The sequence below is a fragment of the Argiope bruennichi genome, chromosome 8 (assembly GCF_947563725.1).
Source record: "Argiope bruennichi chromosome 8, qqArgBrue1.1, whole genome shotgun sequence".
NCBI lineage: Eukaryota > Metazoa > Arthropoda > Arachnida > Araneae > Araneidae > Argiope > Argiope bruennichi.
The window spans coordinates 75,655,122-75,678,418 of NC_079158.1; the positions used below are offsets into that span (position 1 = coordinate 75,655,122).

Consider the following 23,297-nt stretch of genomic DNA (forward strand, 5'->3'; position numbering starts at 1 on the left):
AGAACGTTCAATTTTTAGCAACCATCAAGATTCCTTGATTGAATTTATGATTTAGGAGCGATACATTTCAATAAAATGTAGAAAGTAGAATTAATAGACCTTGAGAATATCGTACCACTTAGAGAAATTTCTAAAATCTGGCTAAATCAGCATTTACATTTGCCGAATGGTTTTCATATGCTATTGAAAAATTAGTTCAAATACAACTGCAGAAATTAGACCTTGAGAAGCGTGGGAAAGGCAAACACCGTATAACTCAGAAGTGAAAATTAAGTTTGAATTCAAGTTATTAGAAAATAATGATTCTAAAAAAAACAGATAATTATTATTTTAACTAACCAAATATTTCATTGAGTTTCAACACATTAGCAACTCAGATTTTCTCATAATAGCAACAAAATATTAATCAGGAAATAAAAATATTTACAATCTTTTAAAATCTTATCAAAAAATAAGTTTTTACACACTATATTTAGTCAATTGTTTGGTTAAAATCATAAATTTAACTGCATTACGGGCTGATTTTAAAACAAAATACCTGACATATTATAAATATCAATATTTAACAAATCTTTGATGGACAAAATTATGGGGCAATCAAAATTAAATTATGGGAAATAAATTCAATATTTAGATGAGATATTAAATAAATCTAAATATCGATTAATAGAATTGAATAATAAGGTAGTTAAATATATATCTAAAAGAATATGCTATATTTATTTTCCTCCCAGGCTCGAATTTTATTCTAATTTTAAAATAAAATGTCTCTAAATGTAAATTTCTGTATTATCGCAGGTAACACAAAAAATAATAAAAAAATTGCATTCAAATTTTTAGTTCTCTATTTATACATAAATATAGGTTTCATTTATAAAGTGTTTTAAAGTTTTGCAATACTTTATTAGGGCATATTTTCTCATATTAAAGCTAAATATTATTCTCTGAAAAACAAGCGAATTTGAAAGCTATTATAAGTGTATTTAAAATAACTTTCAGTTAATGACATTTTTTTTTTTTTCGAATTCCGAAAGGAATAAATTTTAACTGTAACAAGAATGTTTATATTTTCAACAACTACTATATTTTCAACAATTACTTCAAAAAAATATGCATAAAATTGCAACTAAGAATCTTTGAAATCTAAATAGTTAATAACTATCAAATTTAAATATTACTTTAAAATTTAAATTTGGTTTTTGTCCCATTTTAAAACTATATTGTGGACAAACATCAACCCCACCCCCCAAAAAAACCCTATTTTTAAATTCGATATTATTTTTCCTGAGCTATAATCGGAATAGCTTGCTAAATTGTTTTTTTTTTTTTTTTACATGATCTAAAGTTATATAGAAATATGCTTCAAACTGTGACTATGATTTATATGATCCAGAAATTGTCATATATAAACTTAACTTTGGACGAATTTTACAAAGTACAAAATTGTAATAAACATAAACCAGAATTAGCTATCATATAAGTTAGCTTTATTTTTATTTCAGTAATAACTACTTATAGAATTGAATAAACTAGAGAATGCGAGGGAAGTTGCAGAAAAAAAAAATTATCGTTGAAATTGAAAACTCAAAATAACCTTGCTTCGAAAGATAATGCTAATCTTACGATTATACTACTTTGTTTCATTTTAATGCTAACCTTTTGATTACACTACTTTGTTAAATTTTAGAATTCACATAAGCTCCTTTGAGTAATAATATAAAATAAAGCTTGCAAAAATAAATAAATAATATAAAATAAAATAATAAAGAATAATATTTATAATTTTCAGACATTTAATTTAAAACAATATTTCTATACCTCCTTGAAACGATATTAAAACAATACCTTTCTTTCATGGTAGAAACTTTATATATTAAAAATATTTCATTAATGTTTCTTTAATTGATTTGTTTTCAAAGCAGTTATGGAATTTATGAAAATAATTAAATTCACCTTAAAATATATGAAAAATCTAATATAGACTTACGTATTATTTTTAAAAGACAATACTATCAATTGTTCTACAAATACTATCAATTGTTCAAACTCTTTGAGATTAAATGTTATTAATTACTCACTTAAAGTAATATGAAATTGTTACCTAAAGGGTAATATAAAGTTATTACTGAAATGAGAACTGTATGCATTGTAAGGTACAGGAGAGTTAAATTTCTCAGCTAAATACGAATAATTTTCGCAAAAACTCTTTCCAGTTTGCAAATTGAAAAAGGCTCTCAAACTTCAAATCAGAACAATATTAAAATGTTTTTGGCTCATAATTTAATTCCAAAGAGGCAGCAAGTGATTAAATTTACAACTTATTAACAGACACATTATTTCGGACTGCTTTCCAAAATAGTGTTGTTACTAAAGCACACGTTTGTCAAGATGTTTGAAGATTAGATCAAGGTGAATTCTTTTTGATTATAAATCAGGGTTTGCTATTAACAACGGCAACAAATGAAAACGACGTATAAAGTAGTCTTGCGTAACTTTCGCAGCGACTCCTGAAATGTGTCAACGCACGTCGAAACATGCTACTTCCAGCATTTTCAATATTTAACTCTCAACAGTATCGGATAGGGAAATTAATTACAAAATTATCGATTTTACGGCATTTCATTAAAGATTATCGTCAACATATAACAGTAAAATGGCTCTCTTACATAAATTATTGATTAAAAATTACTAGTTATTGATTAAAAAGTATTTTATCGAGTTTAGGTTCATCAATGTTTTACAACAAAATAATGTCCCTGCGTTAATACGAGGTGTTACTTATTAGCTGAGTCTCTCTGGAAATACAAATTATAGAAAATGTATTGATTATGGACTATTCAAATTAAATTTCACCAACTCAGAGAACTCAACAAGGCTTTTTGATAATTCAAAAAGCTTTTTAAAAAAGACAAATACCTCAGACGATTTATTCATCATATATAAAATTTTTAAAAAAATGTTATAATACAAAATTTGTTGATGTTTTCTCTTAAAAAATTGATAAAAATAGAAAAGTCCTCTTTAATCCAACAACACGAGCTTGTATGATAAAGATTATCGTATAAACAAAATGTTAAAAAAAAAAAAAAGATGATGTTCTGCACATTTTCAAAAACGCCATTGGGTTCTATAATTTGAAAAAGTGATTTGTACAGTGATTGAAAATAGTTCAGTTATTAGACAACGGCATTCAGATATAAGAATAGCTAGATAGTTTCATTTATAATGCCACTATGACGTCATTGGACTCGCCTCAATAAATAATGTGCTCAATATACTGAACAACAACAGCATTGTGATTAGAGGAAAATATATATAGGTCTGGGCCATTGGTCGTAGAGGGCGACAAGAAAACCAACAGTTAGTTCACTATTTTTTAAAGAAAAATTTAAGGTACAGGCAAAAGGAAAATAACCATGCCCCAGTCACTGTTTGCACTCAGAATACCACTGAAGATGACCAAAGTTGGAAAAAAAAAAATCACATTGCGCCCTGGATGCTAATTACTCTTGCTACTGCACTTTAAAACAGAAGTAAGATTTAAAAAATACCCCTTCAATATCTACTGCAATTGGATGCCTAAAAATTATTTGAAGGAGGAATTATGAAAAACAAGTTATAAATGAGAGGTTAAACTAAAGTTAACTAGCCTATATTCCTATCCAATAAGATGGTCGCCAAAGGAAAAATTTAGAAATAAAATGGAGGAATCACACATTTAGAAATAAAATAGAGGAGCTAATAAAGTGACTTATTGCCTTAACATGTAAAAACAAACAAAAATAATTTCTTACAACCATAGATATATATTAAACAGTTATAAGCAGTGAATTTTGTTCAATTTCTTATTACGCGCAAATAAAATTCAACGGATTGCTCGGTGCTGGAAAATTAACACGAATAAAATGATAGAGTGGATTTTTTTTTGTCCCATAAAAATACATTTTAAATTGAAAAAAAAAAAAAAATTCGAAATTTACCTGACTAAAATTTTTTAAACAATTAAAAAAGAATTTTTTATTGTGTTGAATATAATCAAAGAGAAACGGCCAATAATATCAAACTCCACGTTCGAATATTAATAAGATTAATATAAACAAGGAAAAGAATTTGAATTAAATTTTTAAATAACTTTTCTTATAGTAGATTTTGCTTATTTTCTAAACACTTCAATTCAATAAATTATAATTTTATTGCAATTTCAAATAAAAATTTAAGTAAAATAAACTAGGTAACTAAATGTCTAATAGTTATGAATCAGTACTTTTATTTTCTTGTTTACAAAAGATACAGAGAAAAAATGGTGTGATATTAAAAAAAATCCTACTTCTACAACTATTTTTGTTTTAATTTCGATGCTCTCATTAGAAAAAAAAAAGAAAAAAAACATGGCTGTTTATATGAACACTATTACTTAAAACCGCAATAATTAGGAAGCATATGCACCCATAATTGTAGATTTGTGAGTAGTGTTACAGAAATACATCAATATGAGGTTAAGTTTAGTTATTTTAACGTCACGTTGTGAAGCAACACTAGGGATATTTTAGGACGGACATCGTCATTTTGAACCGCGGTCAGATGACGAGGACGACACCTGAGCTGGCACCCCTCTCTCCACACCGCGCCACACCAGCGGGATGACATTTGGTCTGACGGATTTAACGTGCAACAGACCCCTTACACGACGGTTTTTCGGTGGAATCGGGCCACGAACCAGAAACCCTACGGCTTACAAACCGAAACCTTACCACCAGGCCACCGCGGCCTTCATCAATATGAGAAGGCACTTCCTTGAAAAATTAACAAAACTTTTTCTATATGTAAAAATACACAAATAAGGCCCCTTATATCATTTTTTTAAACAAATTTATGTCGTATCAATTATTTCGAATGAAAATATTATATTTTTTTTTTAAGAATTATTTATATCCGAGCTGTCATTTCATCCAGCGAAAAGGTTAAATATATTTATGAAAATGTTTCCGCGATAACAAAAAATACGTGCATTTTTATATAAGTTATAAGGTACGTCTATATCTATAATACATTAATAAATTTATATCCTATCACTTGTGACGTCCTTATGATAAAGAACATCTATATCCATAATGCATTAATATATTTATATTCGATCACTTCTGACATCTTTATGGATGTCAAGGAATATGAGAAAAGACGAAGATAAGAGGTGAATACTTCCAATTTTTTATGGTTCATATCGCGGCGTTCTAATAACAAAGATTGTAATAGGCGGACTGGCATTTTTCTCAAAGTTTGGCAAGGCATTCGCATGAAGTCGAAATTAAGGTTCCTGATGTATATTACCGCATACCCCATGTTGCATCTGCCTTCAAACTTCGACAGCCCTCTCGTTCAAGACGGTAATGGATGTCTTCAATACCCTGACTCTTCAGAAACTAAAGATGATCCACGACCATCTGTTACCGCAACGCGAACCGTAGCTGAAGTTAAGATTTCTGATTTCTAACTTTCTCTCTTTTTACATAGGAGGAATTTGTCAGGGATCTAAAATGAGGTTTTCCTTTTTTGAAAAGTATAATTAAAATGTATGAGAAAAGACATTTTTCATCCCCTATCGAGGTATGGGATGTCAGATTTTTAATTAAAATGAAAGAGAGAAATTGGAAAGCGTTTTTTTTTTTTTCTTCTTTAAATAAATATTTTCTTGAATGGCTATTTGGAATGGTGGAAGCAATTATTTCTGATTTGCGACGATTTCGTAACGTGCTAATGAATTAAGTATAGCATAAATTGAAAAAGTTTAAAATGAAAGGGGAAAAAATCGCAGTGCTAGTATATAAAAAAAAGAACCTAGTTTAATATATATTTTCGATTGAATATAAATATCTTCTAAATTACAGGAAATGTAGACAGATATATCTTATGCTGCAAGTACGGAAACAAACATAATGCATATCATCACACGCAGTTAAAAAAAAATCTTAAATAGGATTCTAATTTATTTAAAAGTATTCTATATAATAAAATAGTAAATCGTTTTAATAAATAGTTTTAACACTGCCATTAACGCCATTAAACACTGCATATAAAATTACAGTTTCTTCTATTAAAACTGAGTAGCAATATTATTTACTACATTAGAACACTAAAATATATAGTCATGATTTTGTTGTTGGTACTTTTACCCATTTTGAGTACTAATCGATTTTAGGCAATCAAATTTTGTTTATTGTCATAAAAATCTAATAAAATAGTTTTGCAATTATGGGTCCACTATTTTATCTGCTAGTTACGAAGTTATTTTTAGTTCAATAGCATAGATCCCTATTTATAAACATAAGAGATATGAAAACCTATTATGTTCTTCACCCAAGATTCTGTTAAGATGGATTACTACCATTTCGCGTTATTACTGATTGTCTATAATCAAAATTAGTTAAATTTCATTGAATTATAGTTATGTAAAATGTCATTAAAAAATAAAAATGTTTAACTTCATGCAACTTTGCTATAGATCTATGAAATATCGAAACACTATGTTTTTCACTAATATTTTGATTCTTCACAACTAGATTTGTCGATAGTCATTCAAAATACTCGACTTCATAATAATTTTTAATTAATTTTTAAATTTTAATTGGCAGCAGTTTAATTACTGATTATTTTGGACAAACAGCAACAATTGGCAATTTTAGATGGTAAAAATTAGCGAAAGAAATAAAAATTATCGCAAGATTGTAATATTATATATATATATATATATAATATTACAATCTTGCGATAATTGTATATATATATATATATATATTGTTTTAATTTAAATATTGCTTGTAATTTGTAAAAAAGGGGGTTTTTTTTCCTATTTTATAGTTTCGCCTATGTCTTACAGCAAATTATATAATATTACAAATGTCCTGTTCGAATTGTATAATATAGCCTGCAAAAATCATAACATATAAATAACATACTGAATAATCTAAGAAATCATTTAAAGAGCGCATATATTTCACTTAAGAAAATACAAATTTAAATCTATGCTGTTCAAATTTCAGACAAATTGAGAATAGATTTTTCTTATATCATATTCTCTGCCTCAAGATATTCCACAGTCTTTAGTAACACATAATATAAGTAAGAAAATAATAAAACAAATTTTTACTAAATAATTGCAAAAAGAAAGGAATTGAAAGTTTTTATTTAACATTTTTTCAAAAGCAAACATAAAAATAATCATAAAAAGGGTGAAAAATAAATACAGATAATGAAGAAGCGAGGATAATTATAAATAACAACAAAATGTATAAAAAAATGGCTACAAATATGAATGACATAATTTGATCTATACATGATACATGCAAAACACATTGATAATGCATTTGAAAAATATAAATTGGAAAATAATATTAAGAAAAAATTACATTTTTTTATCAAATTATATTTAAAAAATGTAAAAAATCATAAAACAAATAAGAAAAAAATACATACAGAATCAAACAAAATGATAGGAACATAAAAAGTAAAATTAAGTATACATTTATTAAGTACCTATAATAATAAAACATTATAAATTGATAATTAAAGCAAAATAGCGCATTTTATCTTAGTTAAAATGCATATTTTCAAAACATAAAAGTAAAATTTCACACTTACATTAACAATAATCAAAATTAAAAAAAGTAACAATTCTTAACTAACAAATATTCAACAATAATACTATATGGAAATTTTAACCATGAAATATCAGATACCAGATCTGATCCAACAAATATTAGAAAATATATCTAATCTTTCTAATAACCATAGGAAATTGAAATCCATTAAACCCAAGGTTTAAGTGGGAATATTGGCAAGCTCAGTGTGAAAGAACTGTTTATGACAGTTTACAGATATTTGAACAGAAACAAGAAAATGGCGCAATTTAGCAATAGTTGCCCTTGCAAAATCAAATACAAAACAGGAAATAGAAGAAAAAAAATATCTGCATAAAATTCACATAACTTAAATTAAAATCAATCTTGATTTAAATAAGGATTTTCTACCTGACTCTGTAATACAATACGTTCCTTATACGAAGAATTTCTGCACTCTAAATATTCATACACATTTATTTAATGCAGATCAAGGAAGAAACCAGCTGTCCATTTGTATCTGGCCTAATAATCAGCTGCCTGCCAGCTGATTATCAAATAGCCAATAAAATGTTATAAAAACTAGAAAACCATTGACTTAAAATGTTTTAAAAAAGGAGGATACACAATGAATTGAAATTTTTAGGCAATTTTAAATTTTTAGCAATAAATCAGAGTATTATTAATTAAAAAGAATAAATCATGCTAAGATTTCCAATTTTGAATATCTCATTTATTAGCTGATTTTATACTTTGTTGAACAAGATTTCGTATCGTGATTTTAAATTCTGTACATCATTTTTATAATGACTTCTTGTACTGTGATTTGAATCCATATCATCAGGGATAATTTGATGAAAGTTAATTTAGTGATTGCCAAGATAATTCATCTTAGAATGAATATCGAATAGCTTAGAATAAATTTCAAATATTAAAATTTCTAGCAAAGAAATGGGGAAATTTAAATCAGATTTAATTATATTAGCTAATTTTTACAGAAAAAAAATTGTTACTGAATTATGCATTTATTACTATCAGTGTTTAGCACATATGCCTATTTCTGTTACTTTATTTGCTACATGAATTTCTTCACAATCTTATATTTATTCTTTCTTCTTACATCACAGTGTTATATAATCAAGTATATCCATTTTTGGTTAGCTATCATACCGAGTTTTGTTGTTTTGCTTTCAACTAGAATCTATTTGTCTTCATTATTTCATACAATATAATGAATTCAAGATTGAATTTAATCAAAAGAAATGTAGAATACATACAAAATTCGAGATCAATTTAAAATAGCTGTAACTTTGGAACTAAAAGCCAAAAAAAAAGAATCCTTAAGAAATGATTAAAAAACTTAAAATACCTTTTTTTTTTTTTTGCAAACCTCGTTTTTATAAGTTAAATAAAATTACTTATTTTTCCAAATTTGACTTAAAACGAAAATTGCATTCTTAGATTGGTTGAATTAAAAATTTACAGATCTACAGCTCATATCAGAAACATAACAAAACATAAGAGCAAGATAATGTTTTAGTTTAATTCACTTATCTTTCTTTTAATTTAAAAATTTGCTTTTAACTATGCAACAGTGAAAACATGCATAGACACACAAAAAAGTCACTTCGTCCCAAAGTAAGTACATAGCAGAAGAAAAGTATTTTTGCATAAACTTAAAATATCTTAAAACCTTTATTAAAATTATTAAGATGTTCAGAATTTTAAAGCATTATAAAAATATTTTTTGTGTGATTACATGCTTCGAAACTATTGATAAAATAAGCTAAAATTTTAAAGAATTTTTAATTAAAATTTTGAAAAATACTTTCACAGAAAGTATCTACATCCAAAGAAGTAAACGTCTGCCTAATTTAATAGCTCTAGGCCAAAACAATTCGCGTTATAAAAAATTTTGAATTATTTTTTATCCTGCACTTTATATTTTGCAAACAGCATGTCCGATTATAAACATTATCATGCTACAAAATGTTTCAAAATAAGTGTAAAAAAGGGTGAAAAAATTGTAGAAACCATCTGTGAACAATAATTTAAAAAAGATAATAATAATAATAAAAAAAAAGTTAATGTTTTTTTTTATATACAAGATTCTTAATTTTTTTTTTCAATTAATTTTTCAGAAGTTACAGATATTTGAAATTGAAAAGAACAATATGAAATCTTACATTGCCATTTACTATATCAAAAATAGTTCTAAAATTTAATAACAAATTGATAAAATTTGAGCATATAAGTAAGCGCACTTAAAAAATATATTCATTGATCGCTGATTGTGTTCAGGCAAACGATTCTACTGAAGTTCATTTATTAATACAACTGTTCTTGCAAAGGATTCTACTTGATCATTTTTTTGTTTGTTTGTTTGAAATTGCATATCAACAAAACAAAATAATTCTGGAATTCTTGTTGTATCTTGCCCATTTTTTCATCCACTGCTTTACAAACAGAGTAGACGTAAAAGAGCTGGGAGGAGGAAAAGAAACAAATATGATGGAACACTTAAGGCCTTAAAAATAGCTGAATCGTTACTCAATAATGCTACATTTAATTCAGACGAAAAGCTAAATGACGTATTTTAAGATGATGAAACATAAAATTAATGAACAAAGCGCATTATAATAAAAAAATAGCTATGCACGAAATGGTGGATACTGGTCATTTGAGAATAAATTTATATTCTTGAGGCGACAAAGAATTTTCGAAAATTGCAGTTTATAAAAGAGGCTAAATTTTGAAATTCGATTTAAAATTGTCATATTTTAACGCATATTCCAATGACTTCACAACGTAAAGAAATTTTAAAAGAATTTATAAATAAAAGCTTACTAATTAAAAAATTTCTGAAAATATAAGCGACTGAATAGTGATAGCACAATTTAAGTGCCATAAAGATATTTATTATCTAAATTTATTATCTATTCTATGTTCACATAAAATACCGATTATTAATACTTATTTATTTAAATTCTTAAAATTCTAGACATAAAATATTAAGCGATTTCATTTAAATGCAAAAAATATTTTAATCACTTGAAAAATTATTTATTAAATCCTAAATTCGTAAGATAAAACCAAATGGAAATCAGAGAATTAAAGTAAGTCATTAATTGTTCAATAACTATAAAAGTATGGTTTTGAACAATTTATTAGAACGAATTTGAAAAAGCAGACTTAAAAACCCTTCCTCATCAAAATATTTAAAATGCGTTTTATTTTTCGTAATGATTAAAAAAGTGCTGCTAACTCAGATATTTTTAATATATCATACACCAAAACCACATATATAATTTGGATAAAATAATAATTTAGATTTCATCAAAATTGAAAAAAAAAGTTCAAATATTTAACACGAGGAAGAATCCTTAAATATGTTTATTACTTCTAACCGGAATATGTTTGTTCAGTACAGACATATTAAAAATATTTATAAAAGACTAGACGCCTTTAACGACTGTTCTTTTCGGCTAGAATATTTCCTTTCCTGGCTATAAACTAACAATATGAATTGTATTTAGAACTTCGCAAATATGTGTAAAAATGCGTAGAATATGAATTAAATAGAAACAGCTTATTACATGTTATAAGTGCACATACTTATTAAAAAACATTCAAGCCACAAAATAAAAAATAAAAGCCGAAAGAGAACATCTTATTTTGGAGTCAATTACTTTGAACATAGAAATTAGTTCGAATTCCATTAGAATACTAAAACATTGTTAGAGATCATGCATCAAATTAAAATCTAAAAAAAAACTGTCCTTAATGAAATTATTAATAAAAGGACTTTTTTTAGTTTCAAGTAGAGAAAAAAAATGATATATTTTCGGAGGATAGAGCTGAAAAACTGAAGCAAGAGATTATTTAATTCTTAATTAGAATATAATTTAATAAACATCTGGACTTTAACCCATTCATTACCATTTACGAGATACCTCGTTAGAAGCTACGGTAAAATTAAGCATTTGTAAATTTCGTTGGCAGTTAATGGGTTAAAAATTTCAAGTCTATACACTAATCTTAAAAACAGGCAAAAATTTCATCAGTACAGGACAATAAATGCAGATTTTTATTTCAAAAAAAGACATATAAACGTTTATCTTTATATACATAAATTTGATTGAAACACATTTTTATCATTATATTTTTATTCCTATTGCTCAACCAACATTATGATTTGAAAAATTATCTCAACTATTAAAGACCAATTCTGCAAATGTTTTTCACCACACACTAAGAGTTTATAAAACACTTTCAAAATATGATGTTATCTATTTTAGCCTTGCATACTGTGTTATTAGCCTTACATCATACTAAAGAAACAATGTACTGTTTACTCCGCAGTGCGATTAAATTAGAATACGGAAGTGGATTGCTTAATGGAAACAAAAACAAGAAATGTTGATTACGCCATCAAAGAAACTCTGATAGCTGACACTTTCACAGTTTCACTTTCGAAATTAGATAGTGAGCTAATTTTTTTCTTTGAATATAGTTCTTTATTCTATGCTAATTGCTACATTTGTCAGAAAGAAATAATAACTTTTAAGTCTTATTTTCAAACAGAGTGATCTTCAATAGGTTTCAGGAAAAACGTTTGATTTCTGGATTTTGAGCATATTTTATATTAAGAGTCAATTAAAAGAAGATTATGAGAATTAACTTCATTTGGGACTGCATAAAACTGTCACTAAAGTTTTGATTTATTTTTCTTTCTGGTTAATATTTTTTCCATTTATCAATTATTTTTTTTTATTGTTTTCATGTATTCAATCTCTGAAATCTTAATTTAATCATAAGTTTTTAATATTCATATTTTATCCATGAATTCATATTTTATTCAAGAATCATATTTAATCCATGATTGTTTAAAAAATATACTTATAAATGGAAATTATTCACTTTTAAGGTCAACACATAAAAATCTGGTTTTGCCTTTTAAAAGATTTAAAAATTTGGAACAAGAACTGTTGAATGAATACAGCTTATCTCTGATAGGCTGGTAGGTGTGACAAAAAATATGAGGTATCAGGCAAATTTATTTTGACAATAATTGTCGAATTAATTGCAATTCACTCTCAATTATATACTTTTCTATCTCTCAACAAATGTACCCGTGTGTTTAAAATCGAAGGTTAGTAGCCAACTCGTCATATGCACACTACTATATTTGATTTCACCGTGCTTCCTTTCACCATCGAAACTGACTCATAGAACACTGACACGCCATTAATTAATCGGCAATTCACCATTTGTGGAATGAAAATATTTGCCAGAGGCTCCATCGACAATATTTATGTCAATGTTTAATAGCATTATGCATAGAATTAACCAATTATTTTATATCTTATGTTATGCTAGAAATGATTTCCGTTTTCACAAACTAAAACGTAACAATGTATTCGATAGAGTTTTTATGTCACAATAAAATTCAAGATTCATTTCATTAATTATAAATAATAATAATAATTTACACGTATGGGAAACGATGAAATTAAATTTCAACAGAGAGTGAATAATCTTTAATCAACACCAGAATTAATTCGAAGACACATGATGATATATTTTCAATCAATCTGAATACATTCTTTTTATTACTTAATATTATTTTAATTCAAAATACGTATTGCTCAATACAGATTTAAATTGCGCCGAGAATTACTAAAAGTGATAAAATTCCTTTTCGTCAGTTAAGTATTACTAATAATTCTTCCAATTCAATTTTAGAAATCCCTATATTATTATTAGAATTTATAAAGATTCACAAAAATTAAAGCACAAAATAACAATTTCCCATCCTAGATCGTTACTGAAAATCAATAACACAGGCGTAAAAATGGGAACGAATACAATTAGATTATTGCTTTGCAGCACAATAGGATTCAGTAATTACAGGATTTTAAATTTTATTCGGAACACATTTTTAATGACTAAATATGTGCTTTTAAATAATTAAACACATAAATAATATGTATGCACAATATGCAATTTAAAATAAGTTACGGTAAATTCCGAAATTTATTAAAGATAAAAAGATGCATATTTTACTTAAATTTAAAAAGACGAAAATATATCGTAATTAGATGCATAATTTCTAAAAATATTTGTAGAAGAATTGTATATGTATATATTTCAGTGGCAAATATGAGATTACAGGAATCCCATCAATCAATTACAGGAATATTTGATTTGAAAAGATACTTTAAAGAAAGATTAAAAAAAATTAATTTGCTGAAATCAATTACTTGCACATTTTAAAGACCTGACTAAATGGAATTCTACAAACAATTGCCATTTAAAAATCTAGATTAAAGAGTATTTGTTTAAAGATTATTATACAAATTTAAGTTTTCTAATTAATGTTTTAAAGAATATTTTGTTATTAAAATCCCCAGTTTGCTGAGTTGAATGTAGGGTGGCTTAGTTACAATTAATCTAATTAAAATGCCTAATTTTGAAAACATAAGTCGAATTAAAAAATGAAAATCTCATTTTAGATAAATACAAAATTTATTTTAAATTTAAAAAAGATTTCAAATCAGACTTTACAAAAAGTTAATTACAAAAAAAAAAAAAAAATAATATGTTCGGCAGAATTTGGGATTTTCACATTTTTTATTTGCTGATAAGAAGTTTAATTCAGAAAATAAAAGGTGTATTTTAAATTCCTATATTCAGATGTAAAATACTGTATTAATGCAAAAATTTGAGCCTTTATGTACAATTTAAAATATTTAGCATGCATTCAATTAGTCTCTCCAGTTCCAAGACATCCCTTGATTCAAATATCTTAATTTTTAGGGGTAATTAGTAACAAATATATTAAAATTAAAAAAAAAATGTTAACAACTTTTATTTGTTTTGTTTTTCTAGAAATTAAGCGCTTTTTATAGGAAATATGTGGACATAAACAATAGCTAAATATATGCTAGAGGTACACTATAAGCTAAATTTAGTTATTTCAAAATGTAGAAGAATTTCAGTTAAGGTGACAGACACTTTTAAAATCATTGTCTAGTGTTTTCTCGGCCGACGTTTAGACTGTGGAGGGTAAGCAAAACTTTTGAAACAGATAAAATTACCCAGAAAATGAAAAGCAATCAAAAGCTTATAAAAAAATTTCTCAATTCACGGGAAAGTTGTAATGAAAATATTTTAAGATGAAGGGGTTGTTAATACAGTTGGAGTTACAATACTTTGCCATAAATCAAAAACATTAAAGCTTACTGAGCACGAAAGTTTGAAAACATATATGTGGCTAATTTGAAACTGATTTGCCCATGCAAGCTGATCCTACAAAGGCATGTAAAAAACACTTTTTATTGAGAATTAATGAATAAGAAAAAAAATTGTAGGTTTCAGAACGTCGTTTACGAAATTTTACTTTGCAACAAGGAAAATTATGATGATAATAGAAATATTACAATAGTCATCGGATATGTCGAAAAACCGTCAAACTTCAAAAAGATTTAAGGAAAATATTTAAAGATTATTGTCATTATACTGGCAGTACTTTACGATACTTTACATTTAATTTCGAGATAACATTAACTTAGTATGCATATTTTTTTTTTTTATTTGTAGGAGAAAATAAAATTATTCTACAGATGTTCAAAGTTAAAATTAAAAATTCTAATTGAGGAGTGACAATTTTATTAGTTGATACTGAAAAATAAATAAAAAGAAGTTGCAGGATTTATAAACTGAAACTACAGTACATTATTAGACAAAACCCTTATGTTGGTATTTTACAAACACTTTAAGAAGGATGTAACGGCGTAATTATTTTTCTAACTTTAATAATTGGAACATTAAAATTTTAGACATGCGAAAAAACATTTGAATTTAAAATATTATTAAAAGGAACTGTAAGTAAATACAATAAATATATGAAATTAAAAAACAGATAAAAAAAATTTATTATAAAAATAAGATAATAGAAAAATTTATTATATAATTGGTAAAAAAATTAGTAATTTTTAAATTAATAATCAGTAAATTCTCTATCTTTGGCTTTAATCTTAATTTTGTTTCTGAGTACTATAAAATGAATATATAATTTTCATCAAACAATATTAAAGTTAAAAGAAAAGAAATAGATTTCAGTGCATTGTATTGATGCATTTTATGCATAAATGCAAGGAGTAGAAGTTCTCTAGCACAACCAGTAACAATAAATAATTTGATTCATCTCGGTACAAAAATTTATTATTTTATTGAAAAGCGAAGAAACAATTTCTTTAAATGGTTTTACATATAAAAAAAAATTTGAAATCGAAAATCAACTTTTTGATTGATTTAAAATTTTACTTTTAAAAAAACAATAAAATAAATCGGCGGAACATAAATATTTAGTATTAGAAAAAATAATAAATTATCGGCTGAACTTAATATTAAATTGGAATTTTTCCAAATATCCTGTTTCTTACTTTTAAAAGTTTCTTTTAACCTTTAGAATTCGAATTTCACTCTGTCTACAGAAAACACCTGAGACTTTTCTAGAAAGAAAAATACAGAAACCTTCTGTGTGAAGAAAAGAAGTCTGATTGGTTCGATATGACGTATGTGAGTGGGTGAAATAGAAATTGGAATTTCGGAAAATTCCGAAATCGTAGACTTGATCCAATTACTTGATTCGAAAATTTCCTCCAAAAGTTTGAATTTTTACAAATGTTTTTAAGAATTAATAACAGATTTTTTTCCAATTTCATATGGCAGCAATGGTGGCTTCTATTATCGCATCTAAGGAATTTAATTTCAATGATGACTATCAGTAATCGGAATTTCTAATTATTAAAACAAATATACTGTTCGTTTCATTATTTTGAGACGTTCATTTTTTCGACAATTCTATCTCACTAAGGGGTGAGATGCGGAAAGATGGGCACATTTCCGGAATTCTTTATTATCATTATTTGACCTTGATCAGATACTTTTTCGTTGATTTTTTTTCACGTGTATGCGAGTATAGTGTCGTTTCTGGTCATATTATTCCATTTTATTTTAATTCAGCATATTATTCTGGTCATCCACAAGCAATCTGAGTTTACTTTATTGCTAAATGTAAACATCTCCTTTTTCTATTTTTCTTTTCACCTCTATGTTGACGAATTAAACCCATCCTAACGCATGCGCAAAAACGCGGAGGGTTTTAGAATCCATTGGAAAACAATACTTTAATGTATTAAATATTTTTTCAAAATTAAAAAAAAAACATTCTTAATTAAAGTTTTGAATATTTCATTGTTGATTTCCCTGAACATTAACACCCCTTAATTAAAAAAAGAAAGCAATCAGAAAGTAAAATAATAACGGAACAAAATAAAACACAAGCAACTGAAGCCATAATATACCTGAAAAAAAATCACACTAACATGCATAGAAAATTCCAAAAAAAAGCCCCCAAAGAATATTGAAATACTTACGATTGAAGCACATCCTTTCCGCCTTGAGAAGATAAAGAATAACGAGGGTGATGATGAGGAGGAGAATGATGCAACCCACCACGATGCCTATCACAACCGACATCGCTACTGGCTCTGAAAAAGAAAATAATGTTCAATGAAATGCCAAAGAGAATAAAATTGCTTAATATTATCAAGGTAACATGAAGTAATTACAAACATCTTTTGGTCCACTTGCTTCGAAGCTATGCAAGAAATCAACCAATGGTTTAACACAATACGCGCCTGTGCATTACAGATAATATGCAACTATACCAAACCATGTATCCAATTAGATGACTCCTTCTCTATTATAGGTAAGATACAGCAAAGAAGCGGGCAGCTAACTAGATAGATGGCTCAAATATCAGGCGTGAATCGTGACAGCGAATGAGTTAATGTATGATATAACATAACTGAGCAAAATGAGTCAAAGGAATAAAGTCATAGTTTCTATTTTCTGGCTTCACTCTTAACAAGTATAGTGAACTTATAGCAAAGAATTCCTTGCTGCGATCATGCTAGCAGCAGGAGATTATCTTCCAAATGTCCAATTTCTGTGCACTTTTTACAAGAAGGTAATTTATCTCCATAAATCAGTCCAAGAATGATTTGTTAGTCCAAGACGCATCTTGGGTAAGAGGTACTAGATTAAATGGCATCTGAATCAGCATCATTTGTAGAAAGTGTTTTTTGGGATATATTTCGAAATAATAAACCTGTGGTCGATGATGTTGACTGAAAAAAAACTAATGAATTTTTCCCTGTGTCCTGCCTGACCCCAGGTGCTTTTCTTCCAAGAGCCTAAATGTCGAGAATTTTCTAGAGAAAGGCAAATCATGTCCATAAATAAGTCTAAGATTGATTTGTTAGTCCTAAACTCATCTACTTGGAAAGAGATGCTAGATTAAATGGTACCTGAATCAGCACCATTCGTAGAATTCCTTTTTTGGAATATATGTCGAAATAATAAACATGCGGTCGATGATGATGATGTCTGAAGGAGCATGTGGAACCAACGAATTTCTTGCTGTATCCAGCTTGAGTGCAGAAATTTTTCTGTCATGCTCCCAAATTTCGAGAACTTCTACCAGAAAGGCAAATCATATCCATAAATTAGCCCAAGACTGATTTTTTAATCCTAAGCTCAGGATTTGGCTACTCATACAAGATTAAGCAATATTTGAACCAGCACCTTTCTCAGAAATGTTTGTTTTGGAATATATGTCAAAATATTAAATTTGTAGTCGTTGACAATGATGGTGCCTGAAGGAGAATTCCAAAACAACAAGCTTCTCGTTGAGTCATGGCTAATTACAGGATGTATTTTTTCAAGCACCCGATTTTCCAGTAAGTTCTTCGGAAGGTAGCCTACCTCAATAAATTGGCATAAGTGATACTAAGGTGCTTTATTTACTCACGAAAAAATCCGTAAATGTGTTTTAACAACAATTCTAGGCCCATAGAATTAATTAGATATTCTAGACATAGTGAGATTTGAACCCATTTTACAACAGATAGTTTAGGATATGCTTTGAAATATTAACTAGAGGGCAGCAACAATAATGGCATTTGGTATATCGATATACAGCAATAATGGTTGGTATGTTCCCTCCCAAACAATCAGGCCAAAATGAAAACATTTGGCCAATATTGTAGATTTTACAATAATCTTATCTAATAAATGATGGATATTTCGATAAACAATATTTAGCAGGTGTAACAAAAATTTTCCTAAGCCAATAGTATATAATATAGCATTATATTATATGTATATTATTTTTTATGTATTTACACCTCTTTCCTGAAATGATAATAATAATTTAATTTCATAATTTATTAATTTTATTTTATTGAAAATAAATAAAAAATTGAAAATAATTTCGCGCCGAAAGAGTTATCTGAGGAATAGAGTATTTCAAACAGGTATTTTTGATATTCCACTTAATTTAATAATATAATAAAATAAGCAACTTTTCAATAAAATATTTTTTTAAAAAATCTATATTACATTAAAAATAACATAAAGACCACGTATAAATTAAGAATAAGCAATAACTTCAAATCGTAAACTTATGATTATGCTTTACAATTATAAATAATTATTAAATTAATATCATTTTAAATGAAGTTGGGAAATAATCAGTGAAAACAGTTTCAAGTAAAAATTTTTAATATATTGCACAATCAGAAGAAAATAACGGAATATTATTGCTGATATATAGTATAAAACACCAAATAAATAAATGTATAATGATAAATGAAATAAAATCGTTGAAATTGAAAATTAAAACGTATGGGAAAAAAATTATTTATGTGAATAAAGAAGCTCATTAAATAAAGCAGATACCATACTATAAAATTAATGGCAATTAATCCAGTACATTCACAAATCAATTAATTTTAATTTGCAAAAGGAGTTTATTTAAATAATTCCGATACAGATATAAACATAAATTTATTTTAATAGAGAATTATAAGATGCTATGAAATGTAAATCAAGTGATAAAATAAATGATAATAAAGGAAATAAATTTGCTAAAATTAGAAATCAAATAAACATTCGGATAAAAAAAACGGGATTTATTATATGACAGCTTAAAAAAAACAAAAAGAAGACACTGCATTTATTACATAGCTGTAAAGTATATAAAATACAACTAAAAGATAAACTAATAATATAAAATAAGATAAAAGATAAAATAAAGGGAATAATTTTTTAAAATTGCAAACGATTCAAAATACGTATAGAAAATGAGAATTTCTTACGTAAATCTGTACACCTAACGTCCTTCACGTCCAGAAAACGCGAGATGTCTGTTGAAACATTGTTAAATCGCCAAGTCTTTATTAAAGACATCGTATTTTTTTACTAAACCTTATTAACCACATCGCTTAACATGCGCACTTGAAACCGAACAAACTTATTCATAGAAGAAAATAATAGTTACGTACATGCTGTCCAACAAGATAGAAGGGAAAACAAAAACTAAATTTTGGAGGTCAAGTATTGTGATTGTCCTATCGTCTGGTGCGGAAGAAAGAACAGGGAGGTCAATTAGAACGCTCTGAGGATTCTTATGAATACAAAGTAAAGGTCTACCGCTTGCTGAATAAGCACCTTATTGATTTCTTGTAATGAAACATCAGAGAAGAAGGGGGTTACTTCTATTCTTGGAAGATGCATCACTACTATGATATATAAATAAATGTATCTAAAAAAATGAAAAGAGATACAAATCTTTTAATCCAAAACCGCGTAGAGTCATAATATTTCAGGGGTGTGTCATCACTTTTTATTTCATTTTTTAAAATTTATCCTTAATTATGGCAACGATAACGTTTGCAAGAAAAATGTATATAGCACCACAATGCGCTTGTGTATGAAATTTTTTGTTTAAAAATGGCAAATGCTGTAGAATAATTTTAAAATTAAGTTCCAATATATTTTAAAATTAGATTTAAAAAAAATTCAGTAATAAAATTCACACCACTAAAAAATTTTATTTTTATTTTTAAATGCTGTAAAAATAGCTAGTGTAATAATATTATCAAAGAAAACTGTAAAGTTTTGTATATGTATGTGCTATTTGATCTAAAACTACTAAGCTTTGTCTCAGATGTATAGATATACTTGAAGAAGTTTACATTTTAGAGCGATTTCTTTCAAATTTTCTTTTATTAATTTGTCTTTTCAAATTTTCATTACTTAAAAATTAAACGAAATTTTGTTCTTCTGCAATAACTAATGGATATACGATTGGAAAAGTTGATTTTCTTTTCAAAAATGATCCAAATGGATTAATGGACAAGTATTAACATATAAATAATAGGGACATTACTAAATTTACAATCAGACAATGAGTAAACAAAATTTTACTTCAAACTAAGTGGCTTACAAATAAAAATATAAATTAAAACAATGGAAGAGGAGTGATTCTTGATATTGCGTTTGCAAAATAGCTTCGTATCTCGCAAATTATTTGTCCGATCATTTTAAAATTTTTACAGAATCCAAACACAAGTGCAGAGATAATTTTAAACACAAAATTTTAAAATCGGCATTTCATCGATTTTAGCTTACTAAGCCCCCTTAAATAAGTATTTAAAATAATACCGACTTGATTGAGTACGTTTCCCCCCTTAAATTCTGATAATTAAAATGTTTTGTATAATTTTATTTTTAAATAAATATATTTCTTTATAAAAATGAAATTCAAATTTTTTTTCATTATTTAATCAAATACTTAATCGTACCATTTTCTTCCATTGCGGAATGCTAAGAAAGACACTGCAAGTTTATATGAGAAATCAGAAAGTCAAAGTCATTTTAGCAAAAAGATAAGGTATAATTTGAAATAAATTACACTGACATTTAAGTTTATAATGTCATGAGTATGATTTTGTTGTTTAGTTATATAAATGTGCTATTCTGAAGGAGTACAGGGTTATTTTGAGACAGATTTTGTAATTTTGTACCGATGCCAAATTACCAGGCCAACACTTTAACTGTTCCCCTCCCTCCAAAATGCCTCACCACACTAATTTGGGCATTAGAGCAAGATGGGACTATCATGCACTACACACACTTACAAGATCCTTCTTAGATGGAATCGAGTTTCGAACCATGTGCTCTTCGGTATCGAAGCTCAGACCTTGCTACCAGGCCACCGCGGCTCTATCTAATGCCACGGTTCTCTACGAGATTAGGACATTCATAAAAATAAATAAGAGCAAGGCTATTAAAAGAGTATTATTAACAAAATTTGATGCTTAATATCTGGCACAATTTGATACTTAAAAACTTTATTGGAGGAATCAAGAGCATTCAGTTATACATAAAATAATTTAACTAAAATTAAATATAACCAATATTTCTGGCAAATAAAACGGTCGCCAAAAGGGGATAGTTTGATAATAAAGAACAAATGTAGTGCTTAATTTTAGAGAAACGGCACAGAACCTCATACATTCTTAATATCATAAAATAAACAAATATACATACTATTCAAAAATATCAAAGAAACAAAAGCAGTACCTGTTCACTTACTAACTCACATAATAGCGTCTTGCGTAAACAAACTTTGGAAAAATTTTAATTCTAAAGTTTGAACGTTCAAAGTCAGTTTTATCAAACATTGAGCAATCGACTTCACTGACAAAGTGCGTGAATTTATGCCAAATGGCACTGTTCCAAAATTTTGGCGGCTTTCTGGCTTACTGTTCTAAACTCCAGCTGGAAGTGAGATAAAGGCTAAACAGGGGTAATCCTATCAAACCTAACTCTATTGCAACTTCAAATTATATTCAATATATTCTAGAAGCAGCTAGCGTTTAATGTTATTCGAGTTACAGTGTCTAATCTTAACAACAATGTTAAGTATGATGGTAAATATTCACAATGCATAAGAGAATGGATGCATTTAAATTGGATTGAAATTATTCAGGGATTAGAAATGATGTGACATACGAGTAGACTGTTTATTATGGTTGGTTGAAATGGAAATTGAAAATGATGATGGCGTTTGTTTATTGAATTTGAAAAATGAAAATAATAACGATGCGGTCAAAATTTTGAATTTAGATATTTTCCTAAAAAAGTAATTTTCCTAAAAAAGTAATTTTTCTAAAAAAGTAATTTCCTAAAAAAGTAATTTAATTAATTTTCCTAAAAGTAAATTCAATGTTATTATTCGTCTCGGAATTTGCAAGAGACAATTATACTAAGATTTATCTTGTTATACAAATTATTTTCAATGAAAATTTTTTTAAAAATGTACATCTATCTGAAACTTCTTAGGATAGTAATATTTTAGATTTGCCTTTTCTTTTTTCATTTTATTTTTAAAATGAAACTCTTTATTATATACAATAGTGAGAAGGCCGACGTCCTGGCCTAAGGGTAGCGCGCCTTCCCTGTGATCTAGGCGTCCCGGGTTCGAGTCCTGGTTCGGGCATGGTTGTTCTCTTCATTGTATTCTTTCTGTGAGGTGCGTGAATGAGCCCGCCTGTAAAAAGAGGTTGTGCAAGCGAGTGTGTTGTAATGATTCAGCTTCTTCCCTGGGTGACCACTGTGACATTCCTTTTTCCCTCACTCGATAATTTACATTCCGGGCCATTCTTCATCAACGAAACTCCCACAGTGTTAAGTGCCTCCAGATTGCCAAATGGAAGACCCTCCTTTTAAGTACGGTCGTCTGGCCAATTAGTGCTAATCCAGATA

The 23,297-nt window shown here is 27.3% G+C and overlaps 1 protein-coding gene across 2 annotated transcripts in view; it reads right to left on the reverse strand.

Moving 5' to 3' along the window:
* The window catches only part of LOC129980965 (kin of IRRE-like protein 1), a 497,116-nt gene that overhangs the window by 50,472 nt on the left and 423,347 nt on the right, over positions 1–23,297 (reverse strand). For both annotated transcript variants that reach the window (XM_056091509.1, XM_056091510.1), the window contains exon 9: positions 17,057–17,170. In XM_056091509.1, the coding sequence (XP_055947484.1) occupies positions 17,057–17,170 (114 nt within the window). The remainder of the gene's footprint in view (positions 1–17,056; positions 17,171–23,297) is intronic.